At 36.5% G+C, this 24,115-nt stretch overlaps 1 protein-coding gene across 6 annotated transcripts in view; it reads right to left on the bottom strand.

The window, feature by feature from the left end:
• LOC137240702 (acetylcholine receptor subunit alpha-like) overlaps positions 1-24,115 on the bottom strand; it is a 339,359-nt gene that overhangs the window by 165,861 nt on the left and 149,383 nt on the right. For all 6 annotated transcript variants that reach the window (XM_067767330.1, XM_067767323.1, XM_067767303.1 and 3 more), the window contains exon 3: positions 23,081-23,125. In XM_067767330.1, the coding sequence (XP_067623431.1) occupies positions 23,081-23,125 (45 nt within the window). The remainder of the gene's footprint in view (positions 1-23,080; positions 23,126-24,115) is intronic.

The raw sequence follows: 24,115 nt of genomic DNA, 5'->3' as shown, positions 1-24,115 counted from the left end.
TCGGGTTCCCGGGACAAACCTCAAATTTGAGCCAAATTCCCGGGATTTTTTAAAATTTCCCGGGACATTTGAAAAATAAGAAACACATATATATTTGTGTGGGTTCCTCATTCAGCGAAATAATTTTTAGATAGAATTAAAGTTTTTAAACTCATTTATTTATAATGATACGTTTACTGTGTTTAATTTGAATTCAATATTCTATGGGTTCATTTTCCAAACGTTATTTCAAAAACACAACTTGCCTTGCAAAATGAATATTTAAGTGTGCGAAATGTCAAACATTTAAATCGAATTAAATATTCTATGGAATCATTTTTCAAACGTTATTCTAAAACAGAATACTTCCCCATGCAAATTGAATATTAGGTGTGCCAAATGTCAAACATTGACAATATTCAGAACCACAGTGCCCTGGAAAAACGGTCCATGTCATCTGACTAGTAATTTACGGTCATTGTGCCCGGTCATTGTGCCCAGTCATTGTAGTAGTCATATTCATAGTCACATTTGCATGGGCGAGAGTAGATTTTTCACCAACTTTTCTGTTTCGTTCCTAATAATGGGATCGTGCCTTGTGGCTGTGTGCGTTTTTGGTCACACGATTTTTGCAGAGTAGGGATGAATTTTTCTTCTTTACAGAGTTGCATGCAATATGCTAATGAGCTGAATACAATCGAGCCGTAAATATGACCACGTTTCGTAGCAGATTATAATTTATTAATTATGATACTGTGAAAATGCCGGTGTTTTGCCGGGCCACAGCACAGGGATAGTGCCGGTCAAGATATAGTGCAGAAAAGAAGAAAAGTTTGGTATTAGAATTTTAATTAATATAGTATCTTTATTTAGCATAAAGATTGTGCACAAAATTAATATATTTACAATTTTAGATTACCTTTTACTTGGTGAAGCTGGAACTGCGGCGGGATACGTCCTTTGTACTTGGAGTGTGAATACAAGTGAAGTAAAAAATATATAACAGGTCAATACCGGTTGCCAGTCAAACTGTTTATTTATTCCAGCGATGTTCATTTGTATGGTTAACATAAACAGTTTGACTGGCACTGGTAACCAATATAAGAGAATATGCGAGGGCGACCTTTTATGTTTGGAGTTTGGACTGTTGGCCTAAACATGCCGGCCCCCTTGCGACAAGGAAGATCTATTTGGACATATTCCGCCTCTGGTTCGCAGAATTTGTTTACATTAAGCTTAAAACTATTTTCAGCTCAGGTTCCGTTTGAATTACCTAAAGTCGAAAATTGAAGAAAAATAATTAAGAGATGTACATGGTTAAATCTCAGTGGAACATTCATTTTTATTTCATATATGTATGTATAAAATATGTCATTGCTTATGTATATGCATAAGCAGTATTTAAAATTAATTTTTTTTTGTAAAAAAAATATGTTGTATAAGAAAGGTATTTACAATTCATCAAGGCACTCGTTGGATGGAGGTGGAATGCAGGTGATTTCACTCTCCTTGCGGCGCGACTATGATGCGCTTCATGCTTGCGTCGATTGTTCTTGCCTTTTCCATTGTAGATATTTTTGGGCGGTTGGAAAGTTTGCATTTCCATTCCGCTTGCGATCACCTCATGTCGAAGTAGAGGACGAAAACGTCGCAGTTGGAAAGTTTTCATTTCCAATCCGCTAGTAGAAGGTGGGTGGAATGCAGATGATTCCACTCCACCTGAGGACTCTGCTTCGACATCCGATGCGTTAATGGAGAGGGTGTCGCTTTCCTCATCGGTGGTTCTGGTTTTATCAACGTAGCGAGCGCATTTCGGTTGGCGAGCAATTCTGGTAAGGTAAATGTAGATTTCACCTTATAAGTTGTTGTATGTGGAAGCAGGGTACAGTTTGCGATATATAAAAACACGATGGATGTATTGTAATATTAATGCTATTCATTTGTTTTGCAAATGATACCCTCGGACCCCCAAGACAGAAACAACGCCAAACCAAATATTAACAGAAAAGATCTTCTAAAACAATGTCTCATTTATATATTTCCAATCATTTATAGCATTTATTTTTTTTTTACTAACTAGGTTCTCAAAAATGTAAATGTCTACGTCATGCTTTTCCATATGCGAAGCATGTAGCCTTACGGACGATTGATTTGTCAACACCCTTATGCTACCGTACTAGTGTATCGATTGCTTGCAATATCTATACATTGCATGTTCACTAACTTCCGTAAGTAATTAATGAAAAACGAAATGAAAGAAACGTGTTGGCGGGTGATTTTTGTTTTGTGATTGCAATATATTCGTAATTGCAATAAAAATAGTACGCGTCCGGGCGAAAAATGTAAATTGCGACTCTTTAGCGTTTATTTCGTGTTTGTGAAGTGTTTTAGTGAAACAAAATATACATATGTACATATATGTAAATATTGCAAATAATAAAGAGAGAAAAAAAAATGTGATAATAAAGACCTATGAAAGGTAATACAAAAATCCTCCACCAAAGCAGAGCAACAAGTGATGTGAAAAGTGTGTAATTGTGTTTTGTTGTTGCTACTATTCGCAATAAATCATACATTCGTATGGTGTTACATTATAGTAGGGTGTGCAGTGACTTTTTTTTGTTTATTGTGAAAAAAAGAAAATTTTTGAGTGGGTTTTTTTTTTGCTTCGAAAAGCAAAAAGCTATATTGTATTGATTGCTTAAATAGGGGGTCCGAAATTTCTCCTCAATTTTTTTTTTGTTAAAAAATTTTTGTTCTTTGTTTTTTTTCTGTTTAGTATTTAAAATCCTTTTACTTCGAAAAGAAAAAAAGGAATTGTGTTATGTGCCGTGAATTATATTATGGTGTCCCTAATTGAAAATTTTACATATCCGTTTTTTACTTATTTTATTTTTGTTTTTATTTTTATTTTGATAAAATCGGGTGTATGCAATGGAATTGGAAGCAATTTTGTTTAATTTAAGTAACGTTGCCTTTGCCATTGTACTATCATTTTTTTCGTTTCTTCGTAACAAAAATAAAAAATTATGTTTATGTGAGCACCCTTATATATAATGCATTAAGCAAAAAGAACAAAGGAAATATTTATTTGAGGGAAATTCGTTGATTGAATATGTGGTTTGCGAACCCACGATTTTTTTTGATTGCCTAAGCAGACCCGAAAATTTTTCCTTCATGATTCCGCGAAGTCCAATGCACATAGTAATTATGTACATTCCTGTGCACATGTTTTCGGTGGAGACTACCCAGTGATAACTTCACTTGTTAGTGAGTGTGTAAAAACGCTTTAAAAATTGAACATTTCATAATAAAATGTGTTCATCAATTGTAGCAAAATATTGTTGCTTTTGTAAATGGAAACAATACCACCCATGTGCGCAAGCATGCATATGTACGTATGTAACATTAGGCTGGATCAAAAAAGATATTTTTGTTTCCAATATGAGTTCTGTTGAAGTTGATTAGTTTTGGTTAGGAGAAGTTTTTTTGATGTGTGGAGATTTTGTAACTCCAATTGTAGCGTTACTGCTGAATATTAGGGTCTGTCGTGTTTTCGGTTTCCGCGGTATATGGTGGTAATAATATTAGTTTGACAAGTGGTCTTGTTATTTGCCCCCTCTCAGTCCTTATATCCACAACGCGAGCCAGGTTGTCTGATCCAGGGTGTAACTTAATCACACGCCCCCATCTCCATTCGTTGGGAGGAAGATTGTCTTCCCGTATAACCTCCATATCTCCGACTTGAATATTTGATTTAGGGTGCTTCCATTTTATCCGTTTCTGGAGTTCCGAAAGAAATTCTGATTTCCATCCTCTGCAGAAGTTTTGATGCAACGCCTTGAGTTTCTGCCAGCGATTGACAATTAAGGCAATATTTTCATCAACGCTGATTTCCGCTGGTGCTAATAGATGTCCTCCAATCAGAAAGTGTCCTGGTGTTAGAGGTTCAAGGTCAGATAGTTCATTTGAAGCGGGGCTAAGAGGACGGGAATTGAGATACGACTCAATTCGACATAACAATGTGTTAAATTCCTCAATTTTTTGTTTAAGGCCACTTTTTTGAAGTGGATTTTAAAGCTTTTTACACCCGCTTCCCATAGTACCCCCATGTGTGGAGCTCCTGCTGGAATGAAATGCCAATTTAATGCCTGATGGGAATATTTTGAAAGGGTTTTGTTTCTTGCATCGGCAAGAAATTTCTTAAATTCCGTTTTTAATGCACGTGATGCAACGACAAAGTTTGTTCCGTTGTCTGAGTATATGTTTCTTGGATATCCTCGTCTAACTACGAATCTTGAAAGCGCGGCTAGAAATGAGAAGGTGCTCAAATCACTAGTGGCTTCTAAATGTATGGCCTTAGTAGAAAAGCAAACGAATAGACAAACGTAACCCTTTGAGGTACGACACCCGCGCCCACTGTAACTCTTAATGTCGAAAGGCCCTTGCGAAATCTACCCCTGTATTGGTAAATGCACGCGAAAATGTGGAGCGTTCTTGAGGTAGAATTCCCACGAGCTGACTTTGAGATCGTTTTTTGAAGATCGTGCAGATCTTACAATTATGAATTACGGATCGCATCATGGTTTTAACTTTTGGTATCCAGTATTGAGTTCTAATGATGCGCAGCATTAATTGGTTTTCACCATGGGGAGACATTTCATGGACAAACGGAACATACAGACGTGTAAGCCTACAATTGTAGTATTATGGGATGGCGTTCAGATTCGGTAGTATCTTTGGATGCACCAAGTCGTCCACCCGTCTTCACTACTTCTTCTTCATCAAGATATGGAGTGAGAGAAAGTATTTCGCTTTTAGATCCAATTGGTGTTTTGGATTGCAAGCTTGAAATTTCTGATCCGTAATGTTGCTTTTGCGCAAGTTTTATTAAACGAGTTGTTGTAGCTTTAATTTCTGAGGAAATTAAATAAGATTCAGTTTGACTACAATGTTTATTTTTAGAATGCGTTCTATGAAAAAACCGGAGTATATATGATATAACACTTAAAGCCCTAGGAAGGTTTGAAAACCTATCGAGAATATCATTGATATTGCTTGAAATTGCGGTTTCATGTACCTGCACGGGTTTTTTCTCAATATTTGTGGTAAAGTCCAAATCTTGGGTTGGCCACTTTTCCTTCTCTTCTTGGAGCCAAGAAGGACCCTGCCACCACAGAGAATTGTTGACTAAATCCTCGGCTAGTATTCCTCTACTGGCTAAATCTGCTGGGTGTGTACTTGAATCCACGTGATACCACGATGAACTTCCAACTTAGTCGACGATTTTTGTAATTCGATGCGCAACGAAAGTTGACCATGAGCGCGGAGGTTTACGTATCCAAGCTAGCACGATTGTCGAATCTGTCCAAAGATGAATATTTTGTTGACCTAAACCATGGTTAGCGCAGATAGATTCGGTTATCTCCGCTAATAATAATGCTCCGCAAAGTTCTAGTCGAGGAAGTGAGATGGTTTTGACTGGAGCCACTCTTGTTTTTGCCAAAAGCAGATTCCCAAGTATGCCAGTGTTGATTTCCATTCTCATATACACGGCTGCACCATACGGTTTCTCGGAGGCGTCGCAGAATCCGTGGATTTCGACCTTTTCTGCTGGAGAAAAGGCTACCCATCGCGGTATTCGTATTTTGTCGATCTCCTTGTACGTATTGGTAAAATTTGTCCACCTGTCTAGTGTTGAAGACGAAACGGTTTCATCCCAGCCAGTACTCTCTAACCAGATATTTTGCATAATCATTTTCGCCACGATAATTGATGCAGCTAGCCACTCTAATGGATCAAAGAGTTTTGCGATAGTAGATAGTATCGATCTTTTTGTGGGCTCGGTATTCTCTTCTACAGATTTTGCTATGAAGTAAAACTGATCGGAATGAGCATTCCACCTAATACCGAGCGCCTTTACACTACTTGAATCTTCAAATTCTAAGAAATCTTCGCTCAGTAGATGAGGTTTGGGAATACCCTGTATTATTTCACTGGAATTTGAAGTCCATTTTCGTAATGGAAAACCAGCTGAACTTAAAACCCAGGAAATTTCATCTCTTGCTCTGATCGCAGATGCAATAGTATGCCCTCCCGAAAGAACGTTGTCGACATAAATATTTTTTCGTAGGATATGTGAGCCGATTGGATGAGATTTTTCGGAATCATCAGCCAGTTAACACGTTGACTGCCAAGGCCATTTTCAGAAAACTGGCCAAAAATGACATTTTGAGTTTTTTACATTATATTACTAAAAACTCTATTTGTAGATCATTGGTATCATAAAAATCAAAAATGATGTTTTTTAAAGGAGAAAAAGGACCTACGAGTTATCTCGTAGTTGGCGTCTGGGAAACAACTCGCTACGAATTATCTCGTAGTAGGTAGGTCCTTTTTTTCCTAAAAAAACATCATTTTTGCTTTCTATAGTATTTTGTTTTATAGTTATTATTATTTATTATAATTATCATAATTTTATTATTATTTTCTTTCTTTTTAGATTTATAAACATTCTCTAAAATTACTGTTATAATTATCAAGAACCCAATATGGATAGGAAAAGGTCACTGAATCAAAGTGAAATTGAGTACAACGCAAATCTAAGTGATTCAGAAGATGATTTAAGCGATGGTAGTAACGACATTTATGAGCCTTCTGAGAAAACAAGTGATAGTGAAGATGAAGTCATCTCCGAACCTGAAGACGTCTCCGAATCTGATAATAATGACGATGATTTTCAAGCAACAACGTCAAATGAGAATGACGATTTGTGGACAGAAGTTCAACACAATCCTGAATTATTCCTTTTCGAAGAAAATGTTGGTGTGAAATAAGATACATCAAATTTTACAGTACAAACGCTGGTGGATTTATTTTTTTCGGATGAGTTTCTTGCATTACTGGTAGAACATACTAATTTATATGCTGCGCAAGAAATTGCAACATTGGAAAATGGGAATCCAAATGCTATAAAAAAATCTAAAAGGATATCAAATTGGCAAGACGTAAGTGCTACAGAGATGAAATTTTTTATTGCACTTTTATTGCAAATGGGACCTTGTACTTTTCCAACAATATAACATTACTGGAACACAAACAAGCTATATAATGTAAACTTTTGGCGCACACATATGAGCCGCAATCGATTCCATTTGATACTTCGTTATTTTCATTTGGTTGATAACTCACAACCATCTACCGACAGATTATACTAGGTGAGACCAATCCTAAATCATTTCAACGATGTTATGCGTGAAAACAATGTACCAAGTAAAAATATTTGTATTGACGAATCCATGATGCTATGGCGGGGAAGATTGCTTTTCCGCCAATACCTAAAAAATAAAAAAACACAAATATGTTGTCAAACTATATGAACTATGTGAGTCCGACGGTCTTGTAAAAAAAATAAAAATTTACAGCGGAAAATTTGAGGAAACTACCCATAATGTAGGTCACATTGCTGACATTGTTTTACATTTACTTGAGGACTATCTCGATAAAGGCTACGCGCTTTACATGGATAATTTTTATAACTAAGCTAGTATTACAAAACTTTTACACGAAAAACTTATGTGTGTGGTCCTGTTGCTGTATGCAAATGGAAAGACAAACGAGAAGTCCTTTCCATTTCAAACATGCACGCTATTGAAATGGTAGAGGTGCGCAATCGCAATGGAAGAATTTCTATGAATCCGAATATAATTCGAAATTGCAATAATGGCATTGACCGATCAGATCAAATGATTTCGTATTACTCATCTCTAAGAAAGACTATTAGATGGCACAAAAAGGTTTCACTTCATATTATAAAGATATATATACAAAATGCTCACAGAATTTACCAAAAAGAAACTTCATCTAAAACAAAACTGATAAAGTTCAGAGAAGAATTCGTCTTGGCGTTGATTGGAGATTTTCAACCAGTTTAAAAAAAAAATCTAAAGATCTCCATTATTTAGAGTGTTTACCACCAACGGAAAAAAACAGCGTCCGACAAGGCCATGTCGTGTATGTACTCAAGAAAAAAAAACGCCGAGAAACGCGTTACTTCTGTCCAGCCTGTCCAGAGAAGCCAGCCCTTTGTGTGGAAAATTGTTTTAAAAACTTCCACAAACAATAATATATTACTTTATTTCTTGTATTTGAGTTAATTTTTCCATTATATTGAATGAATTTTTGCATTATATTGAATGAATTTTTCCATATCATCTGGACTTGAGCGGAAAACTATTCTTTAGTATCTTGTATGATTATCATCTACTAGGAATTGCCTATACATCTTCTCAATATCGCTATTGAAGACGTATCTAAAAAGTCGCCAGCGAATAATTAATGTTGGTAGATCAGCCTGAAGCACAGGACCAGGAAGAAGAACATCGTTCAGGCTGACACCATTCGAAGAGCGTGAAGAAGCATTAAAAACAACTCTAACTTTGGTAGAGATGCTTTGTTGTTGCTGTTGTTGTAGCGATAAGGTTGCTTCCCGAAGGCTTTGGGTAGTGTTATCGATGTAATGGTCCTTTGCCGGTACGCTCCGGTACCACACCACCATTAAGGCGCTAGCCCGACCATCTCGGGAACGATTTATGTGGCCACACTAAACCCTCAGACCATTCCCTCCCTCCCCACCCCAAGTTCCATGAGGAGCTTGGGGTGGCCAGAACCTCGTCTGTTAGTGAAACAGGATTCGCCGCGGATAGGTGTAGGTTGCCAATTGGGTTTGGAGAAGCTATATATTGCGCTGTCAACATTAAGGGTTGCGCTGGATCTGGTATTTTAGTCGCCTCTTACGACAGGCATACCTACCGCGGGAATATTCTGACCTCCTAACCCGCTGAGGTTTTCTTCTTTTATTATTGCATGATGTGGTAAAATGTAATTATCGACTGCATTGGCCGATTGAATCGAATCTAATCTTGACATATGCCCCATAGTCTCGTATTCTAGTATGACTCTATTGTATTCTTTCTGTAAATCGAGATTTTTTCTAAGTCGGGTTTCATTTTTATAGAATTGAGACCAAACTATTCTTAATGATGGACTTAGATTTATTTCTCCTGGGAATTCTGACCTGAACGGAAGCGATACAATGTATCTTCCGTCAGAATTCCGCTGCGTTGTACATTGATACAATTCCTCACAAAATGTATCTCCTAATGTGGATGCCATATCTTTCGGTGTGTCTTCGAGCTGCCAAAATGACCTTAGCTGCTTGGCTCAAGCTACTTTATTGTAAAAGGATAGCCGATTATGATTGGTTGGACTGGCTGCATCAGCACGACCAGTCAGTATCCAAGCAAAGACAGTTTCTTGAGCTAAAATAATTCTAAGAATATTTTTTTTGATACCGTCTAATATGATTTGCAGATAAATATCCCCGCCCAGAACAAGATCAACTGGCTCATTCACGAAGAAGCGTTTATCCGCAAGCACGAGATCAGGGAATGCTTGTTGCGTTAATGCACTAACATCGCATGTCGGAAAATTGCCTATCAAATGTGGTAGAACTAGAACTAATGCGTCAATAGAAATCAGTGGGTCAAGTGGGAGCCGCAACTGAATGGCGCATGCCTCTTTTACCTGCGCAGAAACTGAATTATTGATGGCTGAAATTTGTGCATGCATCTTTCGAGTTGGCAGGTTGATTCGTCGTCTCAGTCTTTCAGTGATAAAAGAGCATTCAGATCCCGAATTTATGAGAGCTATGGTCGAAAAATCCGTATCATTATAACGAATGGTGACACGAGCTGTGCCTAGTAAAACACCTTTACTTATATTAATAAAATTAGATTTTACTGTAGTTTTATCTTTCTGCTTTTTTTGTTTTGCAGATTCATTTTGAGATTGAGCTTGCTTTGAAGTGCACGGTTGCTCTTCCGCTAAATCTGCAGAATTATTTACCGGTGTAGGTTTTGCCTTACTTGTCTGTAAATGCAGAAGGGTATTATGTCTTAAATGACAGTTGCTGCAATTGTATGCACTTGTACATTTTTTTTTTTTTTTTTTTTTAATGGACGTTGTGGCAGCGCGCTGCCCTCAAGTGGCCCAATGAAACCAGGCTAATCCTGTTCACGCGATCGATTTATATATATATATAATAACTTTTTTTTTTTTTTTTTTTTATTTTGCCGAGTCTTTGATGGGCAGCGGTTTGTCAAGCGTCACGATCTGAGACTGCTCAGCTACAGAAGAAATTTCATCAGCCAAGCGTAATACTTAAAGAGAACAGAAGCAAACGTATTATACGTTAATTTAGAGAGGTGAGAACAATCTTTTTTATAGAAAAAAGGGAGTCCGAGCTATCAAATGTGTTTGAGTGAGAGTTATAATCTTGGCATAAACGCCGAAAAGGTGTTCATTTTGTTCGAAATTCGTTCTACATTGTTTCAGCAGAAGAGGTTTGAAGTGTCTCGATGTCCGAGAGGGAACGAAAAAGTTCACTTCATTCAGAAGGAATGGGCTCGAAATTGATCCATTTAAAAGTTTTGTCATAAATATCACACCAAGCATTTCCCTTCGACTAGCAAGAGTTGGAAGATTGATAAGCTTTAATCGATTAGTATAAGGTGGAAGATTAGTTAAAGAGTCCCATTGGAAATTTCTTAAGGCAAATAGTAAAAATTGTTTTTGTATTGATTCGAGACTGTCTGCATGGACTTGATAACGCGGATTCCAAATTTTTGAGCCGTATTCTAATATTGGCCTAACTAATGTTGTAAAAAGTGCTTTAGTTATGTAAGGGTCGTTAAATTCTTTTGACCACCGTTTAACAAATGCAAAAACACCTTTGCCTTTATTCACTGTAGCATTAATATGAAGATTGAAACTAAGTTTGGAATCCATCATGACTCCCAAGTCAATAAAATTATTTACAGTTTCTAGACTATAGTTGTTAATTGTACATGAAGCTGGTGGCGAAACTCTCCGAGAAAAACACATGAATTTACATTTTTTGAGATTGAGCGGCATATAATTTACATTGCACCAGGTAACCAAGTGATTTAAATCCATTTGAAGCAAGGAATGTTCCTCAACCGAGGCACATGATTTGAAAAGTTTTACATCGTCTGCGTACATCAAGATTTTTGAGTATTTAATTGTACCAGATATATCGTTTATGAACAACAAGAACAGAATCGGACCAAGATGGCTGCCCTGAGGAACACCAGAAGAAACATTGATGACCCCAGAAAGTGTATTTTTAAAGATTACTTTTTGCGTACGATAACCAAGATACGAAGAAATCCAACATATAAGACGGGGTTGAAAACCGAGAGAATTTTGACACTGAATGCCCCAATGACAGACAGTTTAGGCAATAGTGATTTCGTTTTATAAAAGTAAGTCTTTCATTGGTGTTCAAATTTTTGAAATTTGAACACGCATAAATTTTGTGATCATTGCTTTGACACATTTTACAAGTGCCTTTAGCTACACTTGCTTGGAAAGCGCCAAGTTTCTTTGGAGGATGTTCGTAGTCCTGCTTTGAGTTTTGTACCTTTTGAGGTTTTGTACTCTTTGTGCTTCTTAAACCTGAGACTGATTCCAACGTTTGAAAACGATTTGTCAGAAATCGGTCCATATTCTCCCACTTGGAAGTTTCTGTCTTATTTTATACGGACTGTTCCCATAGCAAAAGGGTCACATCAGGAAGCTTAGTTGAACATAAATATGTAATAATTGGATCCCATTAGATATGTCAATATGATGACTTAATAACGAGGATATGCAATTATTTATGTCCCTTTGTAATCTTTTGATTGAATTACCGCTTCAGTTTCGACTGATTGAAGGTTGAAAAGAATCTTAAATATGGTGCTGACTAATATTCTCTTATTTTCATACCTGTCGCACAAATTTTTCCAAGCTATATCAAAACCATCATTCGTCAATTCGCATTTCTTAAAGATTTCTCTGGCTTCACCTTGGGTTTTTTTTTATAAGATAGTATAATTTTTTTTCTGGCGACAGGCTTTTATTTAAAATATAAATGGCCGTGAACATGTCACGAAAAGTTGGCCATGTCAAATAATCACCTTTGAATATATCGGTATCACAAGGTTCTAAGTGCAAGTTGCGTGGCGTGAAGGCAGCATCGTTTTCCTTCTCTGCCTTCTCACATTTTTCCGCCAGGTCATTAATTTTTGCCATGCACCGCACAAAAACGGTATAGCATGATTCATTTTTCTTTCTAATTACAGTAACGTCTTTAGCGGTAATGTCCTCGGCCACTAGCAGATCATCGAAAGCAGCTTTGGCTTTATCCCACAAGGACTTCAACTCCTGCTGCTGAATTTTGGAGTGATCGCTTGTTGGTTTGCTTAAGAATTCGATGTCGAATTCAATTGCGGTGTCTGCTAGGCGGTTATATGCTTCCATATTGAAACGTTTTTTAAAAATTGGAAACAATGAATATTTGCAAAAATATTAAATACACAGAGTCAGTGTCTGTGGAATACCCCAAAATGCTAATATAAATTAGTTAAAGCTTTCCACCAACAAAAACAACCCAACAAATTAAATTAATTTCTGACAAATTTTGTGTAAAATTACAAACGTAAATAATTATTTTCAAACAAATAAACGCAAATCTAATAATTTTAAGAGTGATAAAAGCAGTGGACTGTATCAAATAAATATATATATACGTATAAATATACCTGTTAGAACCAAAAGTAATTGCTCGCCAACCAACAATATTTATGTAAGATACGTTCACGGGTTTAAGGGGTGCACGCGAACGAATAAATAAAATGAAAAGATTTAAAGTTTTTTGTTATATATTTTTTTATATAGCATTTAATTAAATTTTATTAAAACTTATTATTTTCACATTTTTTACATTGAAATGAAAATGATGCGATCATATGACACGATGAATACTAACCAACTTAGAGCTTTTCTTAAGATCTCTTTATAGCCTCTTTAATGAGACCGCTAAGCTTTCGATCAAATAGATAAATGTTTTGGAAGTAAATCGAGAGTAGTTATGAGTACATATTGAGTGCATAATGAGTGCATAATGAGGAGATTGAGTTAGGGAATTAGTTTGTGGTAAAAAAATTCGCGTCTCTGCAAATGACACGCCAAGGTTAAGAGTGTACCCCGAAAATTACTGAAAAGTATATTAAGAGGATTATTTCATTATTTTGTAAAAAAAAATAGAAGCAGTTCCGGTAATTTTCGAACTACGTATTATGCAAATTGTAATATTTTTGGTTTTTTTTTTTTCTTTATCTATTTGACGAATTGTATTTCGAAATTATCATGATATTAAAATGATGTTTTGCGATAATGTAAAACATGGTAAACTAATTTTTTAATTTTCATGCGTATATCTGCAAAGTGTAATTTTTTCTTTTAAACCTTTCTTTTTAAATTAAAAATACATATTTACGACTTTTCTTTAGAAATTTTGGGCTTAGGTTGACAATGTATATATACGTTTAGATATTTGCATATTCATGTTTCGCTTTTTAATTTTTAATTTTGTTATAAAAATACAGTCATTATCGTTATTAAAATATATATGTACTTAGATACATAAAAATATAAACATAGATGTATACAAGGGTAATATTCACAAAGTTTTGTGAGGCCTTTTGATCCGAGCTATGTCAATTTTATTTGGGTAACTAACAGGTAATTTTATAAATATTTTGGCAGTTTTATTCCTATTAGCCAGAGGGTTTTTTTGATTTAATTTTTTCTGTTGATTGTTTTTTCTTTTCATAGATATAACTTTTTATTTTCTCAAAGTCAATATCATTTCTGTTAATAAAATCTATGGGTTTTACAATAGTTGAACTGTGTACCGAATTATTATAGAAGCCAATCTTTAATCACAACTTCTTCTACTTCCAATGTGTTTTGCGTATTTTTTAAAATGCGTATATGTTCTAGTATTGTGGAATGCGTCTTTCAATATCTGCATTGCCAGTGTGACTATTTGGCGTAGTAAAATGAGGAATAATATCATTTTCCCTTATTAGTTTTTGGGCTTTCCTAACCATGCAAACCTTGCTTGTAGTTTGATTTTTATGAAGACCTTGTTTCTGTCTGGTAATTTATGTACAGATGCTAACTTGGTGAATCTATCAATCGTGGTCAAAAAGCATGAACGAAAACAATAAAATATGTCGGTGTGCACTATTTTATTGGAACTGTCAGGAGTCTGTATGATTAAATAGTTTTTTCAATGGTTTTCTATCATATTTACTCTCATTGCATATATGGCAACTGTTAATATATCTGTTTATTATCATTTTTAAATTTGGGTAAAAATATTTCAACTTCATTTGCTTATAATTTTCTAAGATACCTCTATGGTTACTTTCAATGTGAACTTCATCTACTATTTCTAACATTTCTTCATCACTCCTGACGTCTAAAGCTTTATAACTGCATTTAGTAAATTTAATATTACTGTCATTTGAAAATAAAGTTATTAATTTTTCTTGAACTACGTTGTAAAGGTTATCGGGTAATTCTGAATGAATTCCTATTGTTCCTTTCTTTATGTGCCTTCTGAATAAATCACATAAATAAGTGTTATTACTTACATCGAATTTTTCTATATATATTATAAGGTATTTATTATATAAAACTTCGTTCGCTATGTTCTTGTTATGTTAACAGCTTATGTTCATCGGCACATGTGGACAACAGATATTTATTACAGCTCGTTTCAGTTAAAGCTTTTTTTTTTGTTTAGGTACATTTGTATATTTTTTGTTAGGAGAATACAATACGATATTCGTACTTTGGGTAAGTATACTACCTAACTGTTACGATTTCTCGTATTGAAGACGAAATGCACTTTTTAAGCAATTTTTTGTTTTTGTATTTTTTAAATTTTTGATGTAATTGCGGTATTTTATTTTCTATGATTTCCGCCGCAATATATGTATGTATATATGTACAGTCGCGATAACTTATGAAGAAATGCGCTTTTTGTCAAAAAAAAAAAATTGGCAACAATTTATTGTATACCGAAAAACTTTTCGTTTTCTTACTTTGAGTTTTTACTCGCAACACAGATTGTATGGCACTTTTTTAATTACTTCTTTTTATGCAGTCATTTGTTTTTGTCCTTTTCTTTAAGTTTAGGCCTTTACTGGATTTTAAAAAATTGTACTTCCACTTAGCAGCCTGAATAAAGTTATTTCAATTTTAATTAGATGCCGCGATGACAGATTTTAAACTTGTATTTTTTTCACTTACACCATTTTAACACATAACTTTTCAAAAGTTTTTTCTTCGAAAGTTCGAAGCTAATATTTTAAAATATTTTATCTTTTATTTTACTCCGTTTTAACATCGTCGCCAGATACGTTCACGGATTTAAGGGGTACATGCGAACGAATAAATAAAATCAAAAAATTTAAAGTTTTTTGTTATATATTTTTTTATAAAACATTTAATTAACTTTTATTAAAACTTATTATTTTCACATTTTTTACATTGAAATGACAATGAGGCGATCATATGACAAGATGAATACTAACTAACTTAGAGCTTTTGTTAAAATCTCTTTATAGCCTCTTTAATGAGACCACTAAGCATTCGGTCAAATAGATAAATGTTTTGGAAGTAAATCGAGAGTACTTATGAGTACATATTGAGTGCATAATGAGGAGATTGAGTTAGGGAATCAGTTTATGGTGAGAGGGAGAATGAACATACATAACTTGTACGTGTGCGTGTATATATCTATGTAGCACAGTATTAATTTAAAGCAAACGCAAGTGAAAAACTGAGCAAGAGTTGGAGGAAAAATGTTCCGTCCACTAAATAAATGCTCAAATTAAATTGTTTTGTTTTAAAAGTGAATTGAATGTGAAAGCTGAGTGATTTTTGTGAAACTAATTTTTCTTAAATTCAACTGTGATGAACCAAACCCAAAAGAGAGGTTAATTACACAGTGCAGTGTTGTTGTTGTGGGCTGTTAATAACAGAGCAGTGCAAGTCATATAAATGTATATTGAATTAATTTATTTTTGAAAAATTACTTGCACTTTTCTATTAAATTATTCCCAAACACTGTTTGTACAAATATTTGTGTGCAATAATGCAACGAAGACCCTTAAGCCGTATCAAATATTATTTACCGTCGGGGGCAAGCAATATTTAATAAACGAATGGGCTATTTGTACAAAAAAAAACTTTGTATTTAATTTTTTCACAAAATCACTCGCGCACTTTTCACTTTCACTAATTTTTAATTTATTAACTAATGTGCTCACTGAAATAACAACGTACCTACCTTTATATTTTTAAACGTGTTCTTGATGCAGTGGATTAAAAAATATATAAACAAATGGCTTTTGTAATTGCTGTGTAATTGTTGCATGAAAAGTTGTTGTTGCTGCTGCTGATGTTGCCGCAAATAACTCCTCATGGAATAACTCTTCGAAAAATAACAAGTATATTGAATTTCCGCTGCTATTGACACGCAATTAAATATTTAAAACACTGTGTTGTTGTTTCGCAAAATGTTCGCTTATGATGGTCGCTCAATATAATATTTAAACACTGTGGTTGGTTCGCAAAATGGTCGTTGTATGTAAAGAAGATGGTTTGAATGACCAATGTATTGGCCGGGCCGTAGCTCAGGGATGGTGCCGGTCAAGATATAGTGCAGAAAAGAAGAAAAGTTTGGTATTAGAATTTTAATTAATATAGTATCTTTATTTAGCATAACGATTGTGCACAAAATTAATATATTTATAATTTAAGATTACCTTTTAGTTGGTGAAGCTGGAACTGCGGCGTGATACGTCCTTTGTACTTGGAGTGTGAAAACAAGTGAAGTAAAAATATATAACAGATCAATACCGCTTGCCAGTCAAACTATTTATTTATTCCAGCGACGTTCATTTGTATGGTTAACTTAAACAGTTTGACTGGCACTGTTAACCAATATAAGAAATTATGCGAGGGCGACCTTTTATGTTTGGAGTTTGGGCTGTTGGCCTAAATAGCCGGGACATAGCATTTCCCGGCGGGAAACTTTAAAATTTGTGAAAAATACGGGAGTCCCAGCCAATACGGGACATTTGGCTACGCTAATATGTAGTGTTGCCAACCACTAGATATGAGTAACTTTGTGGGTCCAACGACGTCAGATTTGCACATGATCCTAGAAATTTTGAAGCTCCACGCTTTCATACTTGATGGATCACATGTAACTCATGTCTCCTATGCCAACTCATCGGAGTTTTGTTACCTTTTATCCCTTTATGACCGGCACCCTATTGAAGATATATTTTCGGCCTGAGCGATGTCTCTCCAATGCTTCTTGGCTTTCCAGCACTTTTCTTCACCAAGCTCCATTTGAGATTAGTGCCTTGATCGCCGCATGACTATCAATATACGTGATTGTAACTTATTCAAACTTCCTCCATCTGAAGCTTTCTTCACGGCTAGAATATCCGCCTTAAAGACAATGCAGTGATCTTGCAGCCTGTAGGATTTGCTTATTCTGGATCAGTACAGTAAACAGCAGACCCCTTCCGTTAGTTTGGAACCATCGGTATATACATTTATTGTATGTTCTGTCATTTTTGCACACTAGCGCCAACAGTTCGGCTCTTTTGAGGCCCCAAGAACTTTTTTGAAACTCAGGAACTGGACTATGTAGTCCGTCTGCCCTGTGTTCAAATAAGCTATACTACTATACCACAGGACCTGTATCCAAACTAAAGCTTTGTTGTAATTCCTAGCGCTATATTTTTGGCCGCTAAGTCTGTAGGTGGAATGGGCATGCATTAATGATTTCGAGATAGTGTTTAGGGCTCCCGTAATGTTATCCCGTCTGAACCTAGCGATTTGAACTTGCCAAAAGTTTTATCAACCATTCTATTTTGGCATTTGTCACCAATCCTGATACTGCTCGGCTTTTGCATTACACAATTTTTTGTATTACATAATTTTCAGGTATCATCTCCTGATGGGAAGTGTGTGTTAAGTAGCCCCTCACAGAGAAGACGGATATGGTCTTGTTTACTAAGAGGTACAAGTCCCCCAATTGTGCCAGGCCTAAGTTAGGACGGGTCACTTACATGAGAAAGCTTGCACAAAAAATATCTAGGAATAATCCTAGACAGTAAGCTGTAGTGGAAGCTCAACGTGGAGGAGAGGGTGAAGAAGGCGTCGACGACACTTTATGCATGTAAAGGAATTCTGGGGTGTACGAGGGGTTTATCGCCCTCTCTTCCTTATTGGGTTTTTATTGCGATTGTAAACTTTTACATGGACAGCCAAGCAGCAATTATCTCGCATAGCACAGCATGGTAAAGCGTGTTGGAGTGTAAGCAATCCCTGAAAAGAAAGGACGGTAAAAGCATACATCTATATTGGGTCCAGGGCATATGGGAATAGATGGGAATGAAAAAGCGGATGAACTAGCTAAAAGGGGTTCATACCTTAAAGCTTGCTCCGTAGACGTCCCAATTAGATTAGGCGAGATTAAAAGAAGTTGAGAGGTGCACATGATCGACCAAGCGGTAAAGGCATTGGTCCAAGCACGGGTCTGTAAAGTGTCGAAGATTATATGTAGGCCTTACAACCTTAGACTTACAAAGTTGCTTCTATCATTAAAAAGAGAGGACTGTAGACTCATGGGTATTCTGACTGGACACTGCCTTCTGGTGTAACATGCCTTTAAATTAGGCTTGGTCAGTGATAGTAGATGTAGGAAGTGTGGTTTGGAGCAGGAAACAATCGATCACATTTTGTACTAGTTCTATGCGTTTTCCAGGCTAAGAATCCAGCTATTAGGAGTGATACAGCTGGCAGATCTAGAAGCAGCAAGTGCCTTAAGTCCTAGGAAGCTTCTAGTATTTTCCGGATGAAGGACGGAGTTTTTTTGATAACATAGGTCCTGGTTTTTGATCGGGGTTTTCAGTTTGATCGTTAAAACAAACTTCTGGTAACACTACGGACTCGTTCAGTCTATGTGAGGTGCTCATGAACCGGCCAGTTCAACCTAACCTAAACTAGCACCTTAAGGCACTCTTCACCGCTGTTTTACCATTCTTCGTTGTCTTTTTTTATCCGTCCCTGGACTGTGCCTTAGATAGGACTTCCTGCTACTTATATCTGGAATTTTTACAAGTCCATTGATATTTTAAAGGTTCCTCCCTTCTCTACCCCCTTTAAAGGGATGTTGAAGCTGATATATGCATGGCCTGACAAGGATGGTCTGTTAAAGACCCTCCATTCATACCGTGATATATCATACTCAAAGGTCAATGTGATACCAAGCACATTGCTTGACGTTGGCCCAACTAATGTGGGACGCTACCGCTGTTAGCCACCTCTATAATATGTAACAAAAAGGGAATCAACTCTATCGTCCCCTCCCCATATGCTGTGATGCGCATTCGCATCTGCGCCTATGTAACTATGTAAAACCGTCCTCTGCACTCTTCTTTATCAATCAGCATTTTGAACTCTTCTGGTGGGGGTCCCACGTAATTGGTCATGTGGCAGGATTGAAGGATAAGGGAGGGTAATTTTTCCCCTCTATTTCAACCGCCGCTAAGACGTCGGTGCTTAAGTTAAATAGCAACACGAGTATAAGTGTTACCTTATCATGACTGCAGCTCTTACCCTGCTTTCCGTGTTTGCGTAGTAAACGCTGAATCCGTACGAGCTAAGTCCAGAAACCTTTACTGCAGATGTTAGACATTGCCCCTTTATCAGCGCCACATCAAAAGAACCTTCATCAAGAGTCAGAAGGTGGTTGCTTGACGCCACTTAGCTGTGTTCACTGTGCCATTGAGATGTTTGTCTTTCTTAAAACTTTCCCCCTTTGCGCTTGCAATGAATTTTGCCACTGATTTCAGGTCCTGAAGTTCCTTTTCCACCTCCTCTGTTCGTAGAGCCGTATGGTCATTTGTAAGACTCGCCGCATTTTTGAGCTCTTTGTCCACTACCAACACCTCCACCTTTACAGCTTTACTCTTGTGATTTGACGCTACGTCCGGGTTCTCGTCCCTTTCATCTCCAACCTTTTTAACGTATTGGGGTTATTGTCCTTATGACTCCTCTTTCTAAGGCACATATAAATACTGCCAGCGGCCCAGGACTCTCTCCCCAGCTGTGCGTGCAGAGCATCCACCTATTTCAAAATTATAGCTGCCTACAGTGACGGGGTTGCAAAAAAGCATGTGCGTCGGCCTGCTACTTTTTAGGTAATATCTCCACAACAATTTTAAGTGCCATAAGTTGACCAATTCTAAAAGAATTTAATTTTAATTTGTTAACAGGCTAATATTAATGTATTGGCGGAAAAGTTCCCTTATGACCTTTATTTTATTAATTTTCTCAATGAAAATGCTTTGATTTTTTAATGTTAAGTGAATCAACTCGAAGTAGGCCTGTATTCCACGGTAAAACAGTTTTTTTTTATTTTTTATACTTCACTCATGTATTCAGAAATATTCCGTACTGATTTAGCACTAATGTCATATATGTAATACGCCTATATTGCTAATAGAAACTGCTCGCTATGATTTTTGAATTCGGAATCAAAACGAGACAGCCTACAAAATTTTTGTGATTGTAGCAGCATAAGTGTGACACGAAAAAAAAACAAATTTAGGTACATTCGATTATTGCATACAAAAACAAAAACATTTAAACAGCAATATATCGGCACTATGATGTTTGGGACTATACCTAGCCTGTAGTAGCAATATAGAAGTATTACATATATGATTAATGTTGTGCTTGACTGCATACATTTTTAACACGCTTTTATTAGCTTGGCCTGTATGTAACGGAATTTGTGAGCTTAATTTTCACCGGTTTCTAGAAGTCTGATTAATTTGAGACTTTACATACGTATCAAGGACCGATGACAATGCATTAATGTGGTGGTGTGGTGACATAAGGTCAACGACCATAAGGTCAATTGGCCTTATTATAGCTTTGAATGGCCATAAGTTTGATTGCAACTTTGCACACGTATCAAGGCTCGATGGCAATGCATTAATGTGATGGTGTGGTGACATAAGGTCAACGGACATAAGGTCAATTGACCTTATTATCACTTTGAATGGCCATAAGTTTGATTGAAACTTTGCACACGTATCAAGGCTCGATGACAATGTATTAATGTGATGGTGCGGTGACATAAGGTCAACGGCCGTAAGGTCAATTGGCATTATTACGACTTTTAATGGCCATATGTTTGATTGAAACTTTGCACACGTATCAAGGCTCGATGACAATGCATTAATGTGGTGGCGTGGTGACATAAGGTCAACGTTCATATGGTCAATTGGCCCTATTATCACGCTGAATGGCCATAAGTTTGATTGAAACTTTGCACACGTATCAAGGCTCGATGACAATGCATTAATGTATGGTGCGGTGACATAAGGTCAATTTGCCTTATTACTACTTTGAATGGCCATAAGTTTGATTCACACTTTGCACACGTATCAAGGCTCGATGACAATGCATTAACGTGATGGTGTGGTGACATAAGGTCAACGGCCATAAGGTCAATTGGCGTTATTACCACTTTGAATGGCCATAAGTTTGATTGAAACTTTGCACACGTATCAAGGCTCAATGACAATGCAATAATGTGATGGTGGGGTGACACAAGGTTAACGGACATAAGGTCAATTGATCTTATGACCACCCGTAACGGCCATAGATTTGAAACCTTGCACATAATGCGAAGAACGCATTCCTTTATTAATGATAGAAGGGGATGCATGGCACATCTACGAAAGAGCATACTGGAGCCCTTTTTAACACGTTTTTATTAGCTTGGCCTGTATCTATCTATGTATCTATGTATCCATGTATGTATGTAACGGAATGTGGAGTGGATCCGAGAGCCCCGGCAATGCAGAGCTCCGAACTCCGTTGCACCTTTTGAAGCATTTTAAGATAGATACTTTTAGCTAGTGCAGGCCACCAGACCGAGGCACCATAAAGAAGAATCGGGCGCACAATGGCTGTGTAAATCCAGTAGGTCACCTTAGGAGAGAATCCCCAGGAGGTGCCAATTGCCCTCTTGCAGGTGAACAGCTCTGCTGCTGCCTTCTTGGATCGCTCCACTATATGGTCACTCCATTATAGCTTCCTATCGAGAATGTCTCCCAAATATTTGACTTGATCACTAAACGCTAAGAACGTACCCCCAATTCTTGGCGGTGTAAGATTTGGTACTTTTTACTTCCTCGTGAAGAGGACAAGCTCGGTTTTATCCGCGTTGACTTCCAAGCTTGTGGCGGGTTGTACTCCTGGAGCAGCTCCAGGATGTCAGCTGGGTCCGTTGGCGTCACTGGAACCCAGGCTTTAGCCCTTGGTCGTGAGGGGATATCACGCACTTCCACTAACTTGAGGCGCGCCCGGATATACCACCCCTATCAGCGTGACGACGGCCCTATAGAGGTTTACCGACCTGGCGTCGTCACAGGCAATTAGCTTGACTTTGCCCTGGTACCACCCTTCATCGGTGTAAGATGGCGGTGGACCAGGGTTGTCTTTCTTAATCTTAACGGGCACCGTAGCGAGCGCGGCCTCGATCCACTTCCACTGTTGTTTCGGGATCCTGCCATCTTCGCTGCTCTCGTCTATAATGCCAATGATCTGCCGACCGTTGGCAATTTCGGCGAAAGACCGTGTCCAGTCCCCTGCGTCTTGGCCCTTTTCGGTGCCGTGGGGTTGGATTCATCCATGGACCGCTGGCGTTTCGAGGATTCATAACTCTCGACTAAGACTTTTAAAATTACTTGAACCAAAAAATTAAAAATAAATAATAGTTTCAAAAAACTAAAAAAACACGCTTTTATAGCTTACCGAACTAAAAAATAGAAAATAATTTTCAGTTAAAAAGAGTTTATATAACAGTAGTAGAAGGTCAAACAATCATTTATAGTTAATCACCTCAAAATAAAATTATAATTAAATTTAAGTTATTAACAGAATAATTTAATTCACAGTAAAAAGCGTGGGGTGCTATTATCTCAGTATCAGAAGTTTGTCCTTCTAGCTTTCGAATTGGCGTAACACTTTAAGAACTCAAAAAAGGTATTTGCTTGTTGAAATAAATACCGTGTGTACTTACCTGTTCAACCCATAAATTCGTTGTCATTATTTGGTTCTTGAGATTCTGGAAATAAAGAAAAATTAGTATAATACGATTTACTGCTTTCTTAAAATAACATTACAAACAAAACTTATCCCCATTGAAGATATTAAAATAAAGAATAATAATTTGACAATATTTGCAGTGCCAAACAAAATTATATATATTATATATAGATTAAATTCTATTTTGACTACCTATTAAAATTAAATCTACAGGTTCTTATAGCCGGCTCAAGGTCAATTGAAATAAAGCAGCTTTGTTTTTTAGAAAACTCCCAATATATTTCAATCTCCTTCGGGGATCGTCTTCAGGGCTACAACAATAACACAAAGTTTACTTATGTACATATAAAATGGAACATAAATAAATACATTTTTTAATACATACATGTAAATCAAAAGAATTCGATTTGTGAATAAAAATGTTTATATAATGAAAATTAAATATTGTGCAGTAAAATAATTCAATTCAATTTTAAGTAGAATAATATTTAAGAGAAATTTAGAGTCAAATTAAAGATTTAATAAGTTTTGTATAATACGGCTGATACTGCTGATGTTCGGCTGACAACTTATATCTTATGACTGACTGTGTCGTTATTTGTTCTCTCTCTCTTCTCAAGTTTTACGACGTTGGGTTGCCTTCTCACGTGCATGGATTGGGATGCCAGAAGATTACACTGGCCATCCTGTTCGTCATCTGTCCCAGATGACTTCTCTACACTATCGTCATCATCGTTTTCATTGATACAACTCCAAAACTTTATACGCTTGCTGATTTTTTGTTAGGACCAACAAATTCTGATGCTTTTTTACATCGTATCTGCCGTTTCGCTTTACTTTCGTTATCTCGTAAGGACCGACATACCTACCCAACTTTTGCCCCGCCATAAATTGCGTGACCTTAATGGCTACTAAGTCATGCAATAGGTATCCGTGATGCCCTTTACGTTTCTTGTCAAATTTTTGCTTATATTTTTCTTGCGCCTTTTATATTTAATACTTTGCTGCT

The sequence above is a fragment of the Eurosta solidaginis genome, chromosome 1 (genome assembly GCF_040869045.1).
Source record: "Eurosta solidaginis isolate ZX-2024a chromosome 1, ASM4086904v1, whole genome shotgun sequence".
Classification (NCBI taxonomy): Eukaryota; Metazoa; Arthropoda; class Insecta; order Diptera; family Tephritidae; genus Eurosta; species Eurosta solidaginis.
The sequence above is the reverse complement of the archived record's forward strand: the minus strand, read 5'-3'. Positions and strand labels throughout refer to the sequence as shown.